The 17,455-nt window shown below is 50.5% G+C and overlaps 1 protein-coding gene across 3 annotated transcripts in view; it reads left to right on the forward strand.

The window, feature by feature from the left end:
* Positions 1–8,057: 8,057 nt before the first annotated feature.
* Positions 8,058–17,455, forward strand: part of NPR3 (natriuretic peptide receptor 3) — a 60,746-nt gene continuing 51,348 nt past the window's right edge. Inside the window, exon 1 of one of the 3 annotated variants that reach the window (XM_070411766.1) lies at positions 8,058–8,809. In XM_070411766.1, the coding sequence (XP_070267867.1) occupies positions 8,077–8,809 (733 nt within the window). In that variant the 5' untranslated portion in view covers positions 8,058–8,076. The remainder of the gene's footprint in view (positions 8,810–17,455) is intronic. The other 2 variants (XM_070411767.1, XM_070411768.1) reach the window with 2 other exon arrangements.

The raw sequence follows: 17,455 nt of genomic DNA on the forward strand, positions 1-17,455 counted from the left end.
GAAAGAGGGGTAGGGGAAGGTAGAAGGGGCGGGGGGGCGGTAAATGATGATGAAAGAAGACTTGATTCGGGGTGATAAACACACAATACAGTATACAGATGTATTATAGAATTGTACACCTGAAACCTATATAATTTTGTTAACCAATGCCACCCCAGTAAATTCAATAAACATTTAAAAAAATTGAAGAACGAGAAATGTTCATGGGTCTTATTTAAGAATAATAATAAGAGCCTGGCCAGTGTTTCTCAGGGCTTGAGCATCGACCCATGCACCGAGAACTTGCCGGTTCGATCCGGTCAGGGGGCGTGTAGTAGGCAGCAGATTGATGTTTTTGTTTCTCTCTTATCGATGCTTCTCTTTCTCTCCCTTTCCCTTCCTCTCTCTCTAAAATCAACATATTTTAAAAAGAAGAAAAGACAAAAATATATAAATAATAAAATGGCGATAAACACATAGCTATTAAAAAAAAGAAAAAAATAACCATGTTAGCTTGATGAAACAATTTCCTCCACTAATGTCAGAGTGAAATTTAATGTTAACAACATGATCACCAAAAATATAAGAAGACAAATGTTAAGAATTTTCCTGATGTTTTCCTCATGGCATTCTATTCTATTTTAGTCTCATGCATCAGCTATCCAAGATTTAAGACCTCGTGGAATGTACTCGCTGGAAAGAAATAAAAACTGTATCTTCCCACATTGTACATGGCGGTAACAAAAACTTTCCTCACCACCTTTAATTTCTGTTCACAGCATTACAAAAAATAATGTTCTTATTTATTTTTGGGGGGATCCGGCATTTTCCTCTTTAGCAAGGAAACAATCAAGAATTAAGTGATGAGGTGTTGTTATAGCAATGTGTTAAGGCCTCAAAGCTGGTATTTAGGATCTTTGGCTTCTTATATTCTTTGCATAATCAGAAATCCAACATAATATTTGAATATTCTGAAAATTATTTAAAAAGTTTATATGTATATGAATTTATACATATATGCTTATTTTTTATTTTGAATTTATCATTGATGAAATTAAATTTTAAGTGCCTACTTCATATATCATTCTTGAAGGAGGGAATGCAGGATTAAAGGAAAAATATCCTAGCCCTCATGGAGTTTATATTCTCACGGATTAATGATGGTTAATTTAGAGCACAAAGTGTTCGATATGTTGATGCAATGACACCAGGAAAATTATTTTTATAAGATGTTTTTGAAATCGAATATATTTTTGTCCTGCTCAAGTTTCTCTTAAACATAGCCCATTTGGCTGTCATAACATGCTTGACGATCACAAAGAGTTAAATATAACTTGGGTCAAATCACATCCCCAGGCAAATGAATGTCTGATACAACAGGCTTAAGCTGGAGCACCATAGCTCTTGACACACGGTGGATGTTTGAAAGGCTGAGTTAAACAAGGACATTAAACCCCGGGCCTGACATCTTTGTAGGCTGTGTACTTAGTACATTAGGATACATTTTAATCTTTTATCACTATTAATAATACACTTGATCTAGAAATTAAATACATTCCTTCTAGCACAATCCTCTTTTGCTTCCATATATTCTGCTTAGTCCTTCCCTCATCCTCAAAGTCCTGACCCTTTATACAGCCACTTCTATTTTTTCCTTTTTTTTTAAAAAAAAAATATATATATTTTATTGATTTTTTACAGAGAGGAAGGGAGAGAGAGATAGTCAGAAACATCGATGAGAGAGAAACATCGATCAGCTGCCTCCTGCACATCTCCCACTGGGGATGTGCCCGTAACCCAGGTACATGCCCTTGACCGGAATCGAACCTGGGACCTTTCAGTCCGTAGGCCGACGCTCTATCCACTGAGCCAAACCGGTTTCGGCTCCTTTTTTTTTTTTTGTTTGTTTGTTTTCCCGTAATCACTCTGATGTACCTCCGTCTCCTTAAGGGAGCTGAGCTCCTGCTGTCTTTGCGAACTATGTAGAGAGAGGAAAGGATATTGAACCCGCTCTTGTCTCAAACATTTGTCTGAAACATCTGAGTGTGGGAACCCAGGGCTAATCTCAAAGTAATTGCCAAGTGGTAGCCACCTTCACCAAACCAACATCATTAAATAAGGTCTATTGTGATTGGACAATAGCTACTTCCAAACAAGTTACACATAGCCACCTCATTTTGGGTTTGGAAGTCATTCCTTTATTTCATAGCATTTAGTGAACACTTACTTGGCGTAGTTCTCTTTACCAGGCATTCAAAGGACTGTAAGGACTGCCATTTATTCATTTCCCACTGAATTCGAAGGACTTGGCATCCATCCTTTCTGATCCTTCCTTCTGCAACACCAGGCCGATGACATGGTCTCCATGTTAGAAGTGAGAAGATTGAAGAACAGTGAGGAAACTGAAGGTCAAAGAGCCTCGGTGACCACCTCAGGACATGTTTGTGAGGCTTCTAAACGCCTCCTGTCTCCATGGAATCCTGCCCCGAAGCCTGGTCCACCAGACACCCCTCCCAGAAAACGGAAAGAAAACTGGCTGTGACCGGGAACCCTGGAACTCGGCTGGGTGGAAGGTGCTGCTGAGGCTTTGGAGTCGTGTAAAGGCTGGAGGCACAGTGTCGGGCCCAAGAGAGTCGGACCCGATGGCTGTGCATTTTGGCCTGAGGAAACTTTTCTAAAATTTCACTTTTTTTAAAAAAAATATATTTTATTGATTTTTTTACAGAGAGGAAGGGAGAGGGATAGAGAGTGAGAAACATCGATCAGCTGCCTCCTACACACCCCCTACTGGGGATGTGCCCGCAACCAAGGTACATGCCCTTGACCGGAATCGAACCTGGGACCTTTCAGTCCGCAGGCCGACGCTCTATCCACTGAGCCAAACCGGTTACGGCTAAAATCTCACTTCTTATGCGTCTTCTCAAATCCTTTCTGGACTAATGCAGGGTACAATTAAATAAACCAATGAAGTATAGTCAGTATTGGTGTGGGTGAAGTTGAGGCCCACCCACTGTTTTTGTGAATGGAATAATCTATATTAAATAATGTGTCCATATGTCAGTGATATGGGAATTCTTCATGTGGCTTGCAAATCCTCGAAAACTCATGGTGATACTCAGGTTAAATCACGGACCGGCTCTCTTTTTTCAGGAAGTCTTTCTAATGTCATTTTGTCTCAGAACATCTCCAAAGAAATGACAATAAGACTGGTCGATGGAAACTTAAGAGGGCAGGAGTAGCCCTGACTGGTTTGGCTCAGTGGATAGAGCGTTGGCCTGCGGACTCAAGGGTCCCGGGCATGTACCTTGGTTGCGGGCACATCCCCAGTTGGGGGTATGCAAGAGGCAGCTGATCGACGTTTCTCTATCATCGATGTTTCTAACTCTCTATCCCTCTCCCTTCCTCTCTGTAAAAAATCAATAAAATATATTAAAAAAAAAATAGGGCAGGAATACAGAAACAAATGTGACCCATCAGGCGATAAATCTGCTGGGGCCGTGTTTTCAAAAGCACCCCTCAAGGTCACATTTGACTGCCGTTTCTGATGAAATTGAATCATAAATTTAACTAGAAAAAACACATGATCGCTATTATTTTTAGTGCTGGCAAAAAAATCTTAGATTTGTATTAAAACAAAACAAAAGGATGGGGCCAATTAACAGAGTCCCTGCTAGGGAAAGCTAAGACCTAGAGGCAAAGTTTTAATTTTTTCATTGATTTTCCTCCCACATCTTGAATGGTTTCTCAGAAACACCAACTGCATGTTAAAAATAAGATCTCAGCCCTCGTTTCATGACATATTCCTGAATTCTGTGCAATATTGTTTCATCTTTTCTGCCTCTAGGGGGAAGTGTGTTTTCAACAATTCCGTCCTCGGAAGGTTATTTTCTTTGTGGGCTATGGTCTTGGGGATTGTCTCCAGTGTGACCTCAGGGATGGCTTGACAGGAAGAGGAGACTCTTTGACAACCTGGAAGGGCTCCTTCCGACTTTAGAGGGTGCCACCAGGATTTGGGGAGAAGGTCGGACGGACGACAGTTGGTGGAGAAAACTCTCTGATCGCATTTCTAACAAAGAGCCACATGCTAAGGTTTCCCTCGTAACGCTGTCCTGCGGCTAGCAGAGGATGAATGTAGGCAGCGGTGTTATTTCACAGACCTGAAAAACAAGTAGTCGAATATTTCATAGAAAATTTGCCACCGTATTTTAGCAACTTAAAGTTTAAAAATATGGTTTGTAGATATTGATGAAAACATTTCTAAAGCCAATAAAAAAGTAGTAGTGTCTGTCACATCTTGTTTAGGGCTAACATTGTTTTTAAGGTTTTCTTTTCTTTTTTTTTAAGAAGTAGTAATGTGTTTACTCACACGTTCCACGAACTAAATTTCATCAAACTTTAAAAATAATTTCTATATCTGTAAATAAAATTAGCCCCTTTCAGTACTGTGGGTTACAAATATTTCCCCAGGTTTTTTTTTTTGGGGGGGGGAGTTAATTTTATTTTGCAGTGTTCCCCTGTAACTTTCTTTTGTTTTTATTCAACAATTGTAGCCTGAAAGAATGCATTCAGTGAACAGGTTAGCAATTCTTTGAGAGTTAAAAATGTGGTCTTCCCCCCTCCCCTTTTCAGTATTTTACAGCTTGGAAAGAAACAATATTTAAAAATTGACAAGTTATTTAAATATTTTTTCCTTCTTTCTGGGTGTGATTCATCTTCACGTTTATAAATGTTGCAAAAAGTCTATTATAAAATGTTAGTAATCTTACTGTGTTGTATATTCTCAAAACTTCACTCAAAGTGAATTTTTGGAATAAAGGGTGTTGCCACTTAAAGTGAAAGTTAGCTTTGCCCCCTCTCTCACCTGGTGCATAAGGTGGGACACGCTTTATTTCTAACCCAATCCCACAGGGACATGTCCCAGGGGGGAAGTTATTAAACATGCCGTGCATATCCTTTAGGCCCCAACTCTCCATCTAGTGAGTGCTGGGTGACTTGCAGCCTTCAGATCGGAGACTCCACGACACTCATAATATTTACACAGATTTTCAGCTGCTTGGGAAAAATCTAATTTGATGGAACGTAAACAAACCCATTAAATTAAAATCTGTATGCTTGTGTCACTTGGTGGGTATTCCTATAGCCTATTTTCATTTGAACCCCCCCTCTTTTTTTGGGGGGGGGTGGTGGTGGAAATCATCATTTCTGCTCTCTGGGAAAACGTAAGGGTGCTTTGAGCGGCAGAGAGAGCAGCGACACTGGCTTTTCTGGTTCTGCCGTCCCGGTGGGGGCTCTTCCCTTCCCGGCCTGGTGCTCCTGAGTGACAAGCTGGAAGCTGAGAGCTCTGATCCGGAGGCCACCGGGGGGCCCACACTCACCCACACGTTAGCTCTCTGCCCTGCGTGTGACCCTGGGCGGCGGGCAGCGCCTGCGGGGGTGGGGGGGGTAGGGGGGATGGGGGGGTAGGGGGGATGGGGGGGTGGGAGAGGCATGCGCGCCGCCCGCCCGGTGGCACTGAACTCCCAGGCTCCAGGGTGCGCAGAACCCTGTCGCCACTGGCCGGCGCTCCCCAGACACAGGGCACAGCCGGCAGTAACGGGACACCCTGGTTCCAGGCGCGTCCTGGCCACCAATTTGGAAATCCATAAAAACCCTTGGCTTTAGCCATTGTTCTCTCTCCCTTCCTTCTTTCTTTCTCTGTTTCCTTCCTCCTCTCCCTCTCTCCTGCCTGCCTGCCTCCCTCCCTCTCTCCTAGGAGTTCAGGGAGGATTTAATTGCTGCGAAGCTCTAAATTTCCATGTCCGTCATGTGGGTCTTACCTCGCTTGTGGGTTTAAATTTTGTGCCGATAGATGCCTCTTTTGCTACTGGTTAGCAGCGCCAATGAAATGAATGGAAGTTCTCACAGGGGTTGGAAGCCCCAACCTCAGGGGTCATGGTGCATAGTCTGAAAGGTGCATGACCGGGAGGATGAAAAGTCACCCATAATTACATTTTCGGTTCCAGAAAGACCTGCACGGAGGATGCTACGAACGGGGGCGAGCGCTGATGCCTGGAGATGCCCGTCTCTGGAACCCCGATTTGTAGCGATGGCTCTTTGGGGCCTCGGTGTCTAAACGAACGAACACACACACACACACACACACACACACACACACACACACACGAACTCGGACGCCTGGGATCGGGCCACGGGAGGCACTCGTGGCTCCCAGTTCCTGCCGAAAGGGGGCGTGCGCCTCAGGCCGATGCATGTTTGTGGAGAACAACACCCAGGCGTCACATGAAAGGCCATTTTAAAAACATTTTCAATTTATTTTAATTTGCGGGACTTCAGTGTCCCCAAGGCCGCACGTTCGCGTTGCAAATGACCTCAGCGTGTTACCACGGGAAGGGGGTCAGGTTCCATTCGGAGCTGCCCTGCAGCGGGGGGACTCCCGCGGGCCACGGACGGCTCCGCGGCCGCTTCCAGCCCCGTCCCCACTGCGGTAGCGGCTGCGACCAGTGGCAGGACCGGGTCCGGGTCCGGGTCCGGGTCCGAGGCAGGAGCTTTCTCGGAGTTGCAGGACCCAGAGCACCGAGCCTGGCGCGCTCCGGAGGAGAGGCAGTTGGACTGCCTGCCCAGCGTTCGGGTCGGAGCAGAGCGGGGCGCCTGCACTCCGGGGACCCCAGGGTAACGGTTCGGGAGAAGGTCTCGTTTGGTTACCTGACTTAGCGAACCCAGCCCGAAGGATGCTTTGAGGATGCGTCTCAGGCTCTTCGCTGCCTCAAGAAGCCCAACCCTCCGCTCGCCGTTGGGAGCAACAAGTTTCGCTTTCCTGCTCGCAGCACCGAGGCCGAGGGTCTGTGCGCGGGGCCGGGCATCCCCGCAACGCGGAGGCTTAGCGGGCACCTCTGGCGGACACCTCTGGCGGCACCTCTGGCGGGCACCTCTGGCGGGCACCGGCGCTGCCCGGGGGCGGGGGCCGGGCCTGGGCTCGGGGAGGAGGGGTGCGCTGAACGCTAAGCCTAGTGGGGCGCTCCAGGTCCGCGATCCGGCCGCCTGCTCAGGGTCCCAGGTCCCTGCTCCCTTACCTCATGCCCGGGGCGGGGAAGGGAAGGTGTCAGGAGGGAAGGTGGCCGGAGTGAGGAAAAGGCGAGAGCGAGCCGGACCTACGGGTGTTTGCACCGAAACTACCATGTTTGCAGGACCACTCCTTTCTCTGATACTGTTTATTTTTGCACGTGGTGTCCGTGCGTGCGTGTGCCTGCGCGCATTCCTGTACTTTCGAGAGCATTTTCATTTTTAAGGCCGGATGCTGGAGAGAGCGCGCCCGTGCTGCCGGGGGAGAGGCGGGGGCCCCGGAGGCGGTTTGGTGCGGTGGGGGCTCCCGCTGGCGCACGCCCGCAGACGTGGGCGACCTCGGCTTTAAGGGAAGGCCCGGGGCTAGCGGGGAGCCGGGGTTAGGGACGGCGGAGGGGTGGGAAAGGATAGGGTGCGGGGAGGAGCCCTGATGTAAGAATGTTAATGAGCGCTCCCCCAGCCCAGCCCCCACCGGGCCCCACCCCGCCCCCCACCCGTTGGAAATACAAGCCCGGCCCCTGCGCGCCCCGTGTGGTAACTCGGAGCGCCGCTGCCACGCTATTTAAACGCCGGTTATGGATCCAGGAACCGGCGCGAATCAATGAGATCAAACGCGAGGGAGATGCACCGTCAATTACAAGCACTTGGACAAGTCGAACTTTTTTTTTCTTTTACAAATGCGCTTTCAAAAGCCACCTTAGCAACGCCCAAATAGAAGCCACCTCTAAGCAAAATAGTATATATAAAGGGAGGGCGAATATATATATATATTTATAAGAAGTATATATATGTAAATATTTACAGGCGGACAGGTTTACACCCGGTGAACTTTTTTTTTTTTTAAACGAGTGACCTTTCAAAGAAGGACTCTGGTTCCTCTCTATCTTTTGGCGAGTGCGCGCAGGGGGGCATCTGGTGTTCTTAGAGCGCCCGAGGGGGCGCCGGGGCCGCGGCGCGGAGCGTGGGGAGGACCGAGGAAGGGTGGGCGGGGGGCCGAGGGCTAGCGGGCGGCGCGGGCGGGCGCTTTCCTGCGGCACCATGCCGTCCCTGCGGGCGCTGGCTCTCTCCGCGTGCGCCCTGCTCGGCTGGGCGGTGCTGGCCGGTAGTGCGGGCGGCGGCGGGCGCAGGGGGAGAGAGACGCCGCCGCCACCGCAGAAGATCGAGGTGCTGGTGCTGCTGCCCCGGGACGACTCCTACCTGTTCTCCTTGGCCCGGGTGCGGCCGGCCATCGAGTACGCGCTGCGCAGCGTGGAGGGCAACGGGACCGGACCGCGGCTGCTGCCGCCCGGCACTCGCTTCCAGGTGGCCTACGAGGACTCGGACTGCGGCAACCGCGCGCTCTTCAGCCTGGTGGACCGCGTGGCGGCGGCGCGGGGCGCCAAGCCGGACCTCATCCTCGGACCCGTGTGCGAGTACGCGGCGGCGCCCGTGGCCCGGCTGGCGTCGCACTGGGACCTGCCCATGCTGTCGGCGGGCGCCCTGGCCGCCGGCTTCCAGCACAAGGACACGGAGTACTCGCACCTCACGCGCGTGTCGCCCGCCTACGCCAAGATGGGCGAGATGATGCTCGCCCTGTTCCGCCACCACCAGTGGAGCCGCGCCGCTCTGCTTTACAGCGACGACAAGCTGGAGCGCAACTGCTTCTTCACCCTGGAGGGTGTCCACGAGGTCTTCCAGGAGGAGGGTCTGCACACGTCCGCCTACAGCTTCGACGAGGCCAAGGACTTGGACCTGGAGGACATCGTGCGCTACATCCAGGCCAGTGAGCGAGGTGAGCGGGAGGGGCGCGGGCCCCGCGGCAGCCCGGCCGCTCTCCCCGGCTCCCCCGGCACCTCCGTGCGCTTCTCTGCGGCACGAAGGACTCGGGAAGGGCGCGTGTCTGGTGGCCACGACCCTGCGTCTGTCGTGGGTGTAGGTAGAAAGCCCCGCGGACGGGATGGGGTCTGGGGGAGGGGCGTCCGAGCCCGCAGCCCCGACAGGTGTTGGGGAGCCACCTGGGCTTTTTCTCCTTCGCCCGCACCTGGCGAGCGATGGGGGCGCACTGCGGGTGGGTGCCAGGCTCCACCTGGGACATGAAAGTATTGGGAGGCCCGAAGGACTTGCCCAGCCTTTTCCCAACGTGCGCCCCTCTGGGTGCGGGAGCGCGCGGGGACTCGCTTCAGCCGCGCCGCCACTCGGCTCCCCGCTCGGGTCTCGGGTCCCCTCGGCGTTGACCGCCCCCCTCAGTCCTTCCGCGGCCCCTCCGGCCTCTTATAAACCGACGTGTGTGGTTTCCACCAAAAACGCCTGCCGCGCCTGCACTGGCGGTCGCTCCCCGGCGTGCGCGGCATCGGTCGCCTGCGCTGGGAGGGCGACTGGCCGGAGCGCGCGCTGGAGAAGCGGGCGCAGACGCCCCATTTCCACGGGCTTCCCAAGTTCTCCCCGCGGGTCTGGGGGTGGGGATTGACTAAGGTCCGGCTATAGTGAGCGGGAGGGGAAGCGGGTGGTCGCGGATACATAATCGTGAGCGCGCCCTCGTGGCCCATTTCACTGCCCAGTAGACGGCCGGGAAGGGCGGGCCGAGAGGGCAGCCAAAGGCAGTTCCCTCCGACTGGTGTCAGGTTTGGGGTGCACAGAGCTGGAGGGATCCTGCCTCTGCTCCCCCTTGCGCCTGGATTGTAAGTGGTGCAACCCCAGCAAAGCTCCCCACGACCTCACGCCCAGCGGCCGAGGGGGCCAGGGCTGAGCCAGGTGCAGGGCTAGCCCCCGACTGGGCACAGTCGGACTGGCACCTGGGCGCTGGCCGTGGGAGCCGGGAGGTGTCAGCAGCCGATGAGAGTGGGTGGAGGGGCCCTGGAGGATGGCGCAGAGGCCACCGCCCTTCCCAAGTTGGCCACTCAGCCTTGTAGGGAGCACACGCTTTAGCGCGAGGAGGAGGGGGGTGTTGACAGTGGGGGTGAGTGGCCAAGTTTTGAGCTTTCGAACTCCAGGCGGTCTGCGCAGAATCCCTGCCAGTCAGCCAGGCGGGGAGCGCCGGCTGCGCTGATTATGAAAAAGGGTGCTTGTCTCCTAGGCTGTGAACTGGCCACGCCCGGCCAGCGGAGCAGCCCGCATCTGCTTCTTGTCTCCAGCATTCCGGGCTCCTGCGGGCTCCTGCGGGCCCCTGCGGGCCCCTGCGGGCTCCTCTGCGGGTTCCTGCAGACGCAGGGCTCTGGCCTCCGGAACCCCAGGCTCAGCTGGGGAGCTAGGAGTTGGAGATTTCCCAGGGCTAGCTGGGGTGGGGGTGTCCCCCAACCCTCAAGATCTGCTCTGAAGGTCTCAGCGGCGGGCGGGGGTTGGGGGGGGGGGGGAGGGAGGAGGGTGTCCCTGAGCACATGGCCTGGGGTTCCCGGCCCAGGGGACCTGTCATTCCAGATTAGGGCAGATCTCAGCCAGGGGCCCCTCAGCCGCACAAGGGGTGGCTGAGCCCAGGCAGCAGGGCGGGCAACTGTGCCCTGGTGGGCCTGGGGGCTTCCGAGGGGTTGGACTACAGCCTGATGCTGCGGATTAGCTTTTCATTACAAACGCCTCGCCCATGTACCCAGTCTCTGCTCCTTTTCGTCTAAACTTGAATTTAGTGGTGGGAGTTTGCTTGGCTGACCTGTGTATTTTACAGGGGACAAAGGATACCATTCCTACTCTAAAGTGTATTTCTAACCGTGACTTGGCAGATGTCAGAAATGCAGAACAATTTCTCCCCCTCTCCCCGAAATTACCTACCCCCAGGAGAGAGAGCTGCTTGATGATGACACAGCTCTCTCTGGGGATCTTTTCCCTTTAGCTAATTGCCATTACTCTGCCATAAGCAGTTAATGGGTTAACTGGGTTCAGTGGGGTTTTGATGTCCAGAGCCTTTGTCCAGGCTCAGGTCTTCACTGGAGAGGGAGCTTGGGCTGCTACTAAACCTCAGGTTCCTCAGGTAAAGTGGGGGGGGGGGGGGGCGTAGGGGCACCCCCATCTTAGGGATGCTGGGAGGATTGAATGAGCGAACACAGGAACGTGCTGGCACAGCGCCAGGTGCGTGGCGCACAGTGAACGTGAAGTGTTATTACAGTGGCTGGTGGTCTGTACATGATGATCCTCACTTCCACTGGAAGGCCAGCCGTGTCCTGGGGAAGGACCCGGGGTAAGAGGCAGGTGCCCTGGACTTGCCGTGTCCTCTCCACTCAGCAGCTGCTTGGCCTGGGCGGTCACTTACCTGCTCTGAAGCGGCCCTTCCTCTTCTGTGAAATGGAGAGCTGGCCCGCGAGTCAGGCCCTCACGCTGCCGGTGGGTGGCTCTGATGGGTGCTCACTCAAGTGTGAAGATGCCATGGACTGTGTTTCTGTCTTTGAAAATTCCATATTAAACACCATAGAGCTAGAGAGTCCGCCTCCCCCCCCCCCCCCCCACCTTTGGAGATCACATTTTAGCACTTTTTTTGGACTTCACTTCATCTTCAAAATCAGATACAAATATTTGAATCTTTTAAAAGGTAAAAACTAACAATGCTGCCATCTCAAATACTGATATGACTAAAATTTCATTTGGCTATATGCTGTACTGTAGAAAGAAAAACTAATATATAACAAAAGTATAATATGTTAATTAGACCAGACAGCTAAACAACCTTCTGGACGTCATTCCAGACGTCCTTCCGGATAAAGCTGCCGTGGCGGGGGCCAAGGCAGAGGCGGTTAGGGGCGATCAGACAGGCAGGCGAGCAGTTAGGGGCAATCAGGCAGGCAGGCAGAGTGGTTAGGAGCGATCAGGCAGGCAGGCGAGTGGTTAGGGGTAATCAGGCAGGCAGGCAGAGTGGTTAGGGGCGATCAGGCAGGCAGGCAGGCGAGCAGTTAGGAGCCAGCAGTCCCGGATTGTGAGAGGGATGTCTGACTGCCAGTTTAGGCCCGGTCCCACTGTGGGATTGGGCCTAAAACGGCAGTCAGACATTCCCCGGGGGTCTCACAAATCACCTGGATTGCAAGAGGGTGCAGGCCGGGCTGAGGGACAGCCCCTACCCCATGCACAAATTTTGTGCACCAGGCCTGTAGTTAATAATGTGTCACTACTCTGGGCCTGCATGACCACTGTAGAGATAACTGTGTTTAATCAGTAGAGAGTCATTTATTTTTAGAATTCGGCTGGGGGAAATGACCAAGTGGTTGATCAGCAGAATTTTTAAGCAAAGAACCCATGATAACTGACCCAGCAGGGGGAAGAAGCACTGTAGGCTGCCCTGTGGAAATGCTGAAAACCTTGGGAGTAGCAGGAGCCTTGTGAACAACAAAAATAAAGGTGCAATCTCTATTTTGCAAATAAAACCCGTTGCTATGTAGTGTAGGATCAGCCAGAGAGAAATCATTTTTCTTGAAAACATATGTTATTTTTACGTAAATTAGTTATACAGCTATATAGTTTACAAAGTAAGAAAATTCCAGGTGTCATTACAAACCAGACCTACTGTCTCCTTCTCCCCATTTCTCACTGCCCAGAGGCAACTGTTTTCAACGCTTGCAGCTGTTTCTGTAGGTATTTGACCTCATACCTCTAAGTCCCATGTTACTTTTGATTTTTTCAGGTTTAGATTTTAATCTCTTACCATCCCAGTGGAAGATGCTGATTTAGTTCTCGTCTACTCCCTATTAGCCACAAACTCAAGTTTCCTTCCAGTCTCCCCTCCAAGATGATTGCATTATAATTTTTGGTTAGCTCGGTAGTATTTAGTGTCTACATTATTATTACCTTCTAAAAATTATTTGTAGCTGAGCCGTACAGGCTACTACGATGACATTTCCTTTCTCGCCCTACTTGTTTTCCTTGGGGTTAAAAAAAAGTCTATTTTTGTTTGTCTGCTTAGTTTCCTATGGAATTACTAAATCATCTACCAATTTTATATTTTAAGTCTCCTGAGCTGCTCCAGTTTAGTTATTTTCTAAACATGCTGCACAGTTGTAACTCTGGGTTCTTTCTTCAACATCCTCCTGTAACTCCCACCCCCTCTCTCTCTGATTAGGTCCCTCTGTGTTCTTTCTTGGTGCATATTCTTGTTTTAGTGGAACACATTCTCCAGGAGCTTTCTCAGAAAGGGTGAATGAGAGCTAAAGTTTGAGACATCTCATGACTGAAAATTTCTTCATCCTACCATTCCATGTATTTACAGAATTCTAGATATGAAATTATTTTCCCTCAAAATTTGAAGGATTGTCTTTTAGATTCCAATGTTGCTATTAGGAAGCTAGAATTGATTCCGCTTCTTTATCAATAGAATGTTGTGTTTTTCTTTTTGTCCTGGAATTTTTTTGGACTATTTTTGTTGCTCCCAATGTTTTTACATTCCATTTTGATAGATTTTTATGGCAGTATTTTGCCTTATGCACTTGAGGGTATTCAAGGGTAGGCCTCTGCAATCCAGAAACTCATGTCTTTTAGTTCTGGGAAGATTTCTTTTAAAAAAATTAAATATATTTTTATTGATTTCAGAGAGGAAGGGAGAGGGGGAGAGAGAGATAGAAACATCAATGAGAGAGAATCATTGATCAGCTGCCTCCTGCACGGTCCCTACTGGGGATTGAGCCAGCAACCCAGGCATGTGCGCTGACCGGGAATCGACTTGTGACCTCCTGATTCATGGGCCAATGCTCAAACACTGAGCTATGCCAGCCAGGCAGTTCTGGGAAGATTTCTTAAATTATTCCTTCGGTAATTTTATCCTCTTCATTTTCTCTGTTTTCTCTTTCTAGAACTTGTTTTATTTGGATGTTAGATCTCCTGGATTGATACTTTACTTTTCTTATCTCTTTTCTCCCATTTACCACCTGTCTTTACAAAAATCCTTCTTGCCCTGGCTGATTTGGCTCAGTGGGTAGAGCGTCGGCCTACTATCTGTAGGGTCCCTGGTTCGATTCCCGTCAAGGGCACATGCCTAGGTTGCAGGCATGATTCCCAGTAGGGGGCGTGCAAGAGGCATCCAATTAATGATTCTCTTTCATCATTGATGTTACTATCTCCTTCTCCCTTCCTCTCTGAAATCAGTAAACACATATTAAAAAAATCTTTCTTATTCTTTTGATGACTCCCAGAGCGACCATGGAGATTGGTTTTCCATGTCTGCTATCATGTTTTCAGTTTGCAGCACATGCACATCTTGCTTTGTTGCCATGCAGAAGCACCCCGTTCCCTTCAGGTACTGAGTTAAATGACCGACGGATGCAGGAGTCACATAGACAGTATGAAAATACGATTTTTAATATCGATAAAACTTACTGAGAACATGGACTTAGATCTGCTGCCAAAAGGGCTGCTTGTTACTTTCCCTCTGAATTAGGCAGGTTTGTCCACTGAGTTCCAGATCAGCTGTCTGGCCGCAGACCCCCTCCAGCACAGGCCGCTGGCCACAGGACGAAGGTCAGCCATACCGTGTGCTCTCCGAAAGCAGACACATCTCAAAGGGGAAGGAAGGAAGGGCTGAGTCCAATGTGCCCAGGGCTTTCTTCTCAACTCACCTGTCAGACAATTCACTCTGTGGGGACAGAGCGGGTAAATGAAGGCAGTTTGAGAGCTGAGTGTCACCTCATTAGAAGTTGCTCCAACTATAAACCGGAGCCTGGGGAAAGGCACACATACCCCCATTTCAGTTTTGCTACCTGGAATGTTTCTGGTCTCCGGATGGACTTCTATAGCCATCCCTTCGCGCTTCTCTCTGCCGTTCTTAGAGTGTTCTCGGGCGTGCACAGGAGCGAGGAGTCTCTTACAGAAGACACTGGCAAGATCAGGAAGTGGAGGGTGACATGGAACATTGCAATTTCTGTGGCAACTTGGAGAAAATAGGGCACATGGACGGAAACGGTATCCAGAAACTTAGAGTCACACCACCCTCCCTTTTAGAATTTTAAAAATTTGATCCTTAAATTAGTATTTGTATATTTAAATATACTTAAATACAATAGAAACTGTCTACATTTTTTAAATTAAAAAAATTTAAAAAATATTTTTATTGATTTCAGAGGAAGGGAGAGGGAGAGAGAGATAGAAACATCAATGAAGAGAACCATCAATCGGCTGCCTTCTGCACGCCCCCTACTGGGGGTCGAGCCCACAACCCAGGCATGTGCCCTGACCAGGAATCAACTGTGACCACCTGGTTCATGGGTGGATGCTTACCTACTGAGCCACACGGCTGGGCAGAAACTGTCTTACTTGACCTCTGCGTTAGCAGCTTAGAGGATTAGCTGATGCCTCTTCTCTATAAACCTTATTGCCTGCTGGTGAGCGCTGGCAGGGGCCTGCAGACCTCTCACACTTGTCCAGAGACTTCCCAGGAGCTGTCCCCAAATCTGTTCCTGCCAGTTGTGCTTATTCATTTAAGCATGTAGTTTGATGAGTTATGTAAACTGATGAAACACGAGTAGGAAGAGAATGCTATTTTAATGAAAACTATTTTAATCTCCTGATAGACCGTCTAAAGGCAGGTTTCTAAAAATACTTGCTGTTGAGCTAGGCTAGATTGAAACAACCATCTGAGATTAGGGATTATCCTCCCAATCTAGGCGTATTCTCCATTCTGCCCTCTTTGCCAGCATCTGGAAGCCCTTGCTCCAACTTAAACTGAATCGTGATTTTTATGCAAGAAAAACAATACCCTGCCCTGAACTTGGAAGCTAAGGGTTCCCTTTGAGAGTTAAGCCACATGGTCAACACACAAATAATCCAAGTCTGCTCAGATACACACAACGCCACTGAGGTCACTCTTGCTCGGTCCAAGGAGGCACTGACATTTAAAGAGAGAATGTGTCTGCCAGAAGGAATGGGCCTTGATGATGAGGGGGACAGAGAGCAGCAGATGGGACAGGACTGTAAAAATAGAAAGAGAAGTGACAGAGAGGCTAGTGCCGGGTGGACCCCAGCCAGGACTCAGTGAAGCTTCTGCTCTGGCCCGAGGACCCAGCCTGCTTGGTCCTGGGCCAGGGAGATGTCTCTTAGACACGTAGAGTCATCAAGCCCCGATGCCTTCCTTGCCTGAGTCATCCAACGGAGTGACCTGCTTCTGAGTTCGTCCTCACCGTCACCCCAGTCAGCGTGCCTGGTACCTGGCGATGCAGACATGTTCATGCGCTTTGGTCCTCGTTGAACCTCAGTCGTCTGCCTTTCAGCTCTTCTGAAAATGGCTGAGTCAGGTGATGAGGACTCTGTGCTCCACTAGTTATGTGCTGGCAGAAGGAGGTGCTGCGTCCGGGAGGGAGAGGCAGACCTCGGACTATGAGGAATTAACAAAAAGTGATGAGGGCTACGGGCAGGCCACCGGCCGGGGCCTACCGGACCCTCCCGGAGACGCCCCCTCTTGGAGCCCACGCTCTTCAAACGTGTCCAGCTTCAGCCCCTTATTGGCTGTTTTGTGGGACACCTTCACTCTTTTTTGATTTCAGGGACTAGAATTAATCATTGCTGAAACAAAACTGTAAATCATAGTGAGTAGCGAGTTGTTTCTTCGAAAACTCCCTTACGGAGGCATCTGGGAATTTGATTATGTTTCTTAAACGTGTAAGTATTTTCATGGGCACACACAGCACCTACTCGTACAGTGGTAGCTCTTCTGAGTTCTGTATTGTTTAGCAACAAGTGCTCTGGAGCCTTAGGCCTGTACACGGAGCCCCTTTGCGTAAGGAACGTTAGAGCCGTGATCCGACACTCTCAGTGCAGGTCGCAGCACACGGAACACCAACAAGCCCTGACCCTCGCGTTGCCAAGGCAGCTTTGGCTCGGCCTGGAGTTAGTCTGACGTCTTCCAGCGCCCGTGCTTTCACAAAGAGCAGACACAGCTCTGAGAGCCATCGCGCGGGATGGCGCCCAGCCTCTCCAGGTCGCTCCCCTCCTCTGTGTGCACCAGGCACAGGGGTCGAGGGACAGCGACAGTGATCAAGTTTCCTGGGTAATGGCCAGGTCCCCGCTTCACTCCAGGCCGTGGATGCTCTTCTGAGCAGGCAGCAACATTCTGGAGCTGCTCAACGCCCCTCGTGCCTGACAGTGTGGCTCTGAGCGGAGAGAGCAGGGGGCGGGCCTGGGCTCTGGGCCTGTCCCTCTGATGCTGCACAGCTTGGGAGGAGTGTTTCCGAATCAAGGCAGCAGAAAGCCCAGGCCCCTCCCTCGTCCTCTGATTTGCCACATGAAGGGCCTCCCTAGAACCATTAAGTTTGCTTTTTCGGGAAAAGGTATTTACCATGCGATTAAGTATAAAAAGCACTTGGCACTCCTCGCTGTCTTCTATTGGGCAAATCTGGCGATTCATTGGAAGCATTTTGTAAAGCTTCGTTTTGAAAGAATCTTACGTTTTGGGAAAAGATGTAAGAAATTAATAAAAAGCCATCTGTGCTATAGACTTCACCCAGGTTTTTAGCAATTGTTAACATTCTGCTGCTTTTGCTTC

The sequence above is a fragment of the Myotis yumanensis genome, unplaced genomic scaffold, assembly GCF_028538775.1.
Source record: "Myotis yumanensis isolate MYYU_CA2020_CCGP unplaced genomic scaffold, mMyoYum1.0.hap1 SCAF_4, whole genome shotgun sequence".
NCBI classification, from domain to species: Eukaryota; Metazoa; Chordata; class Mammalia; order Chiroptera; family Vespertilionidae; genus Myotis; species Myotis yumanensis.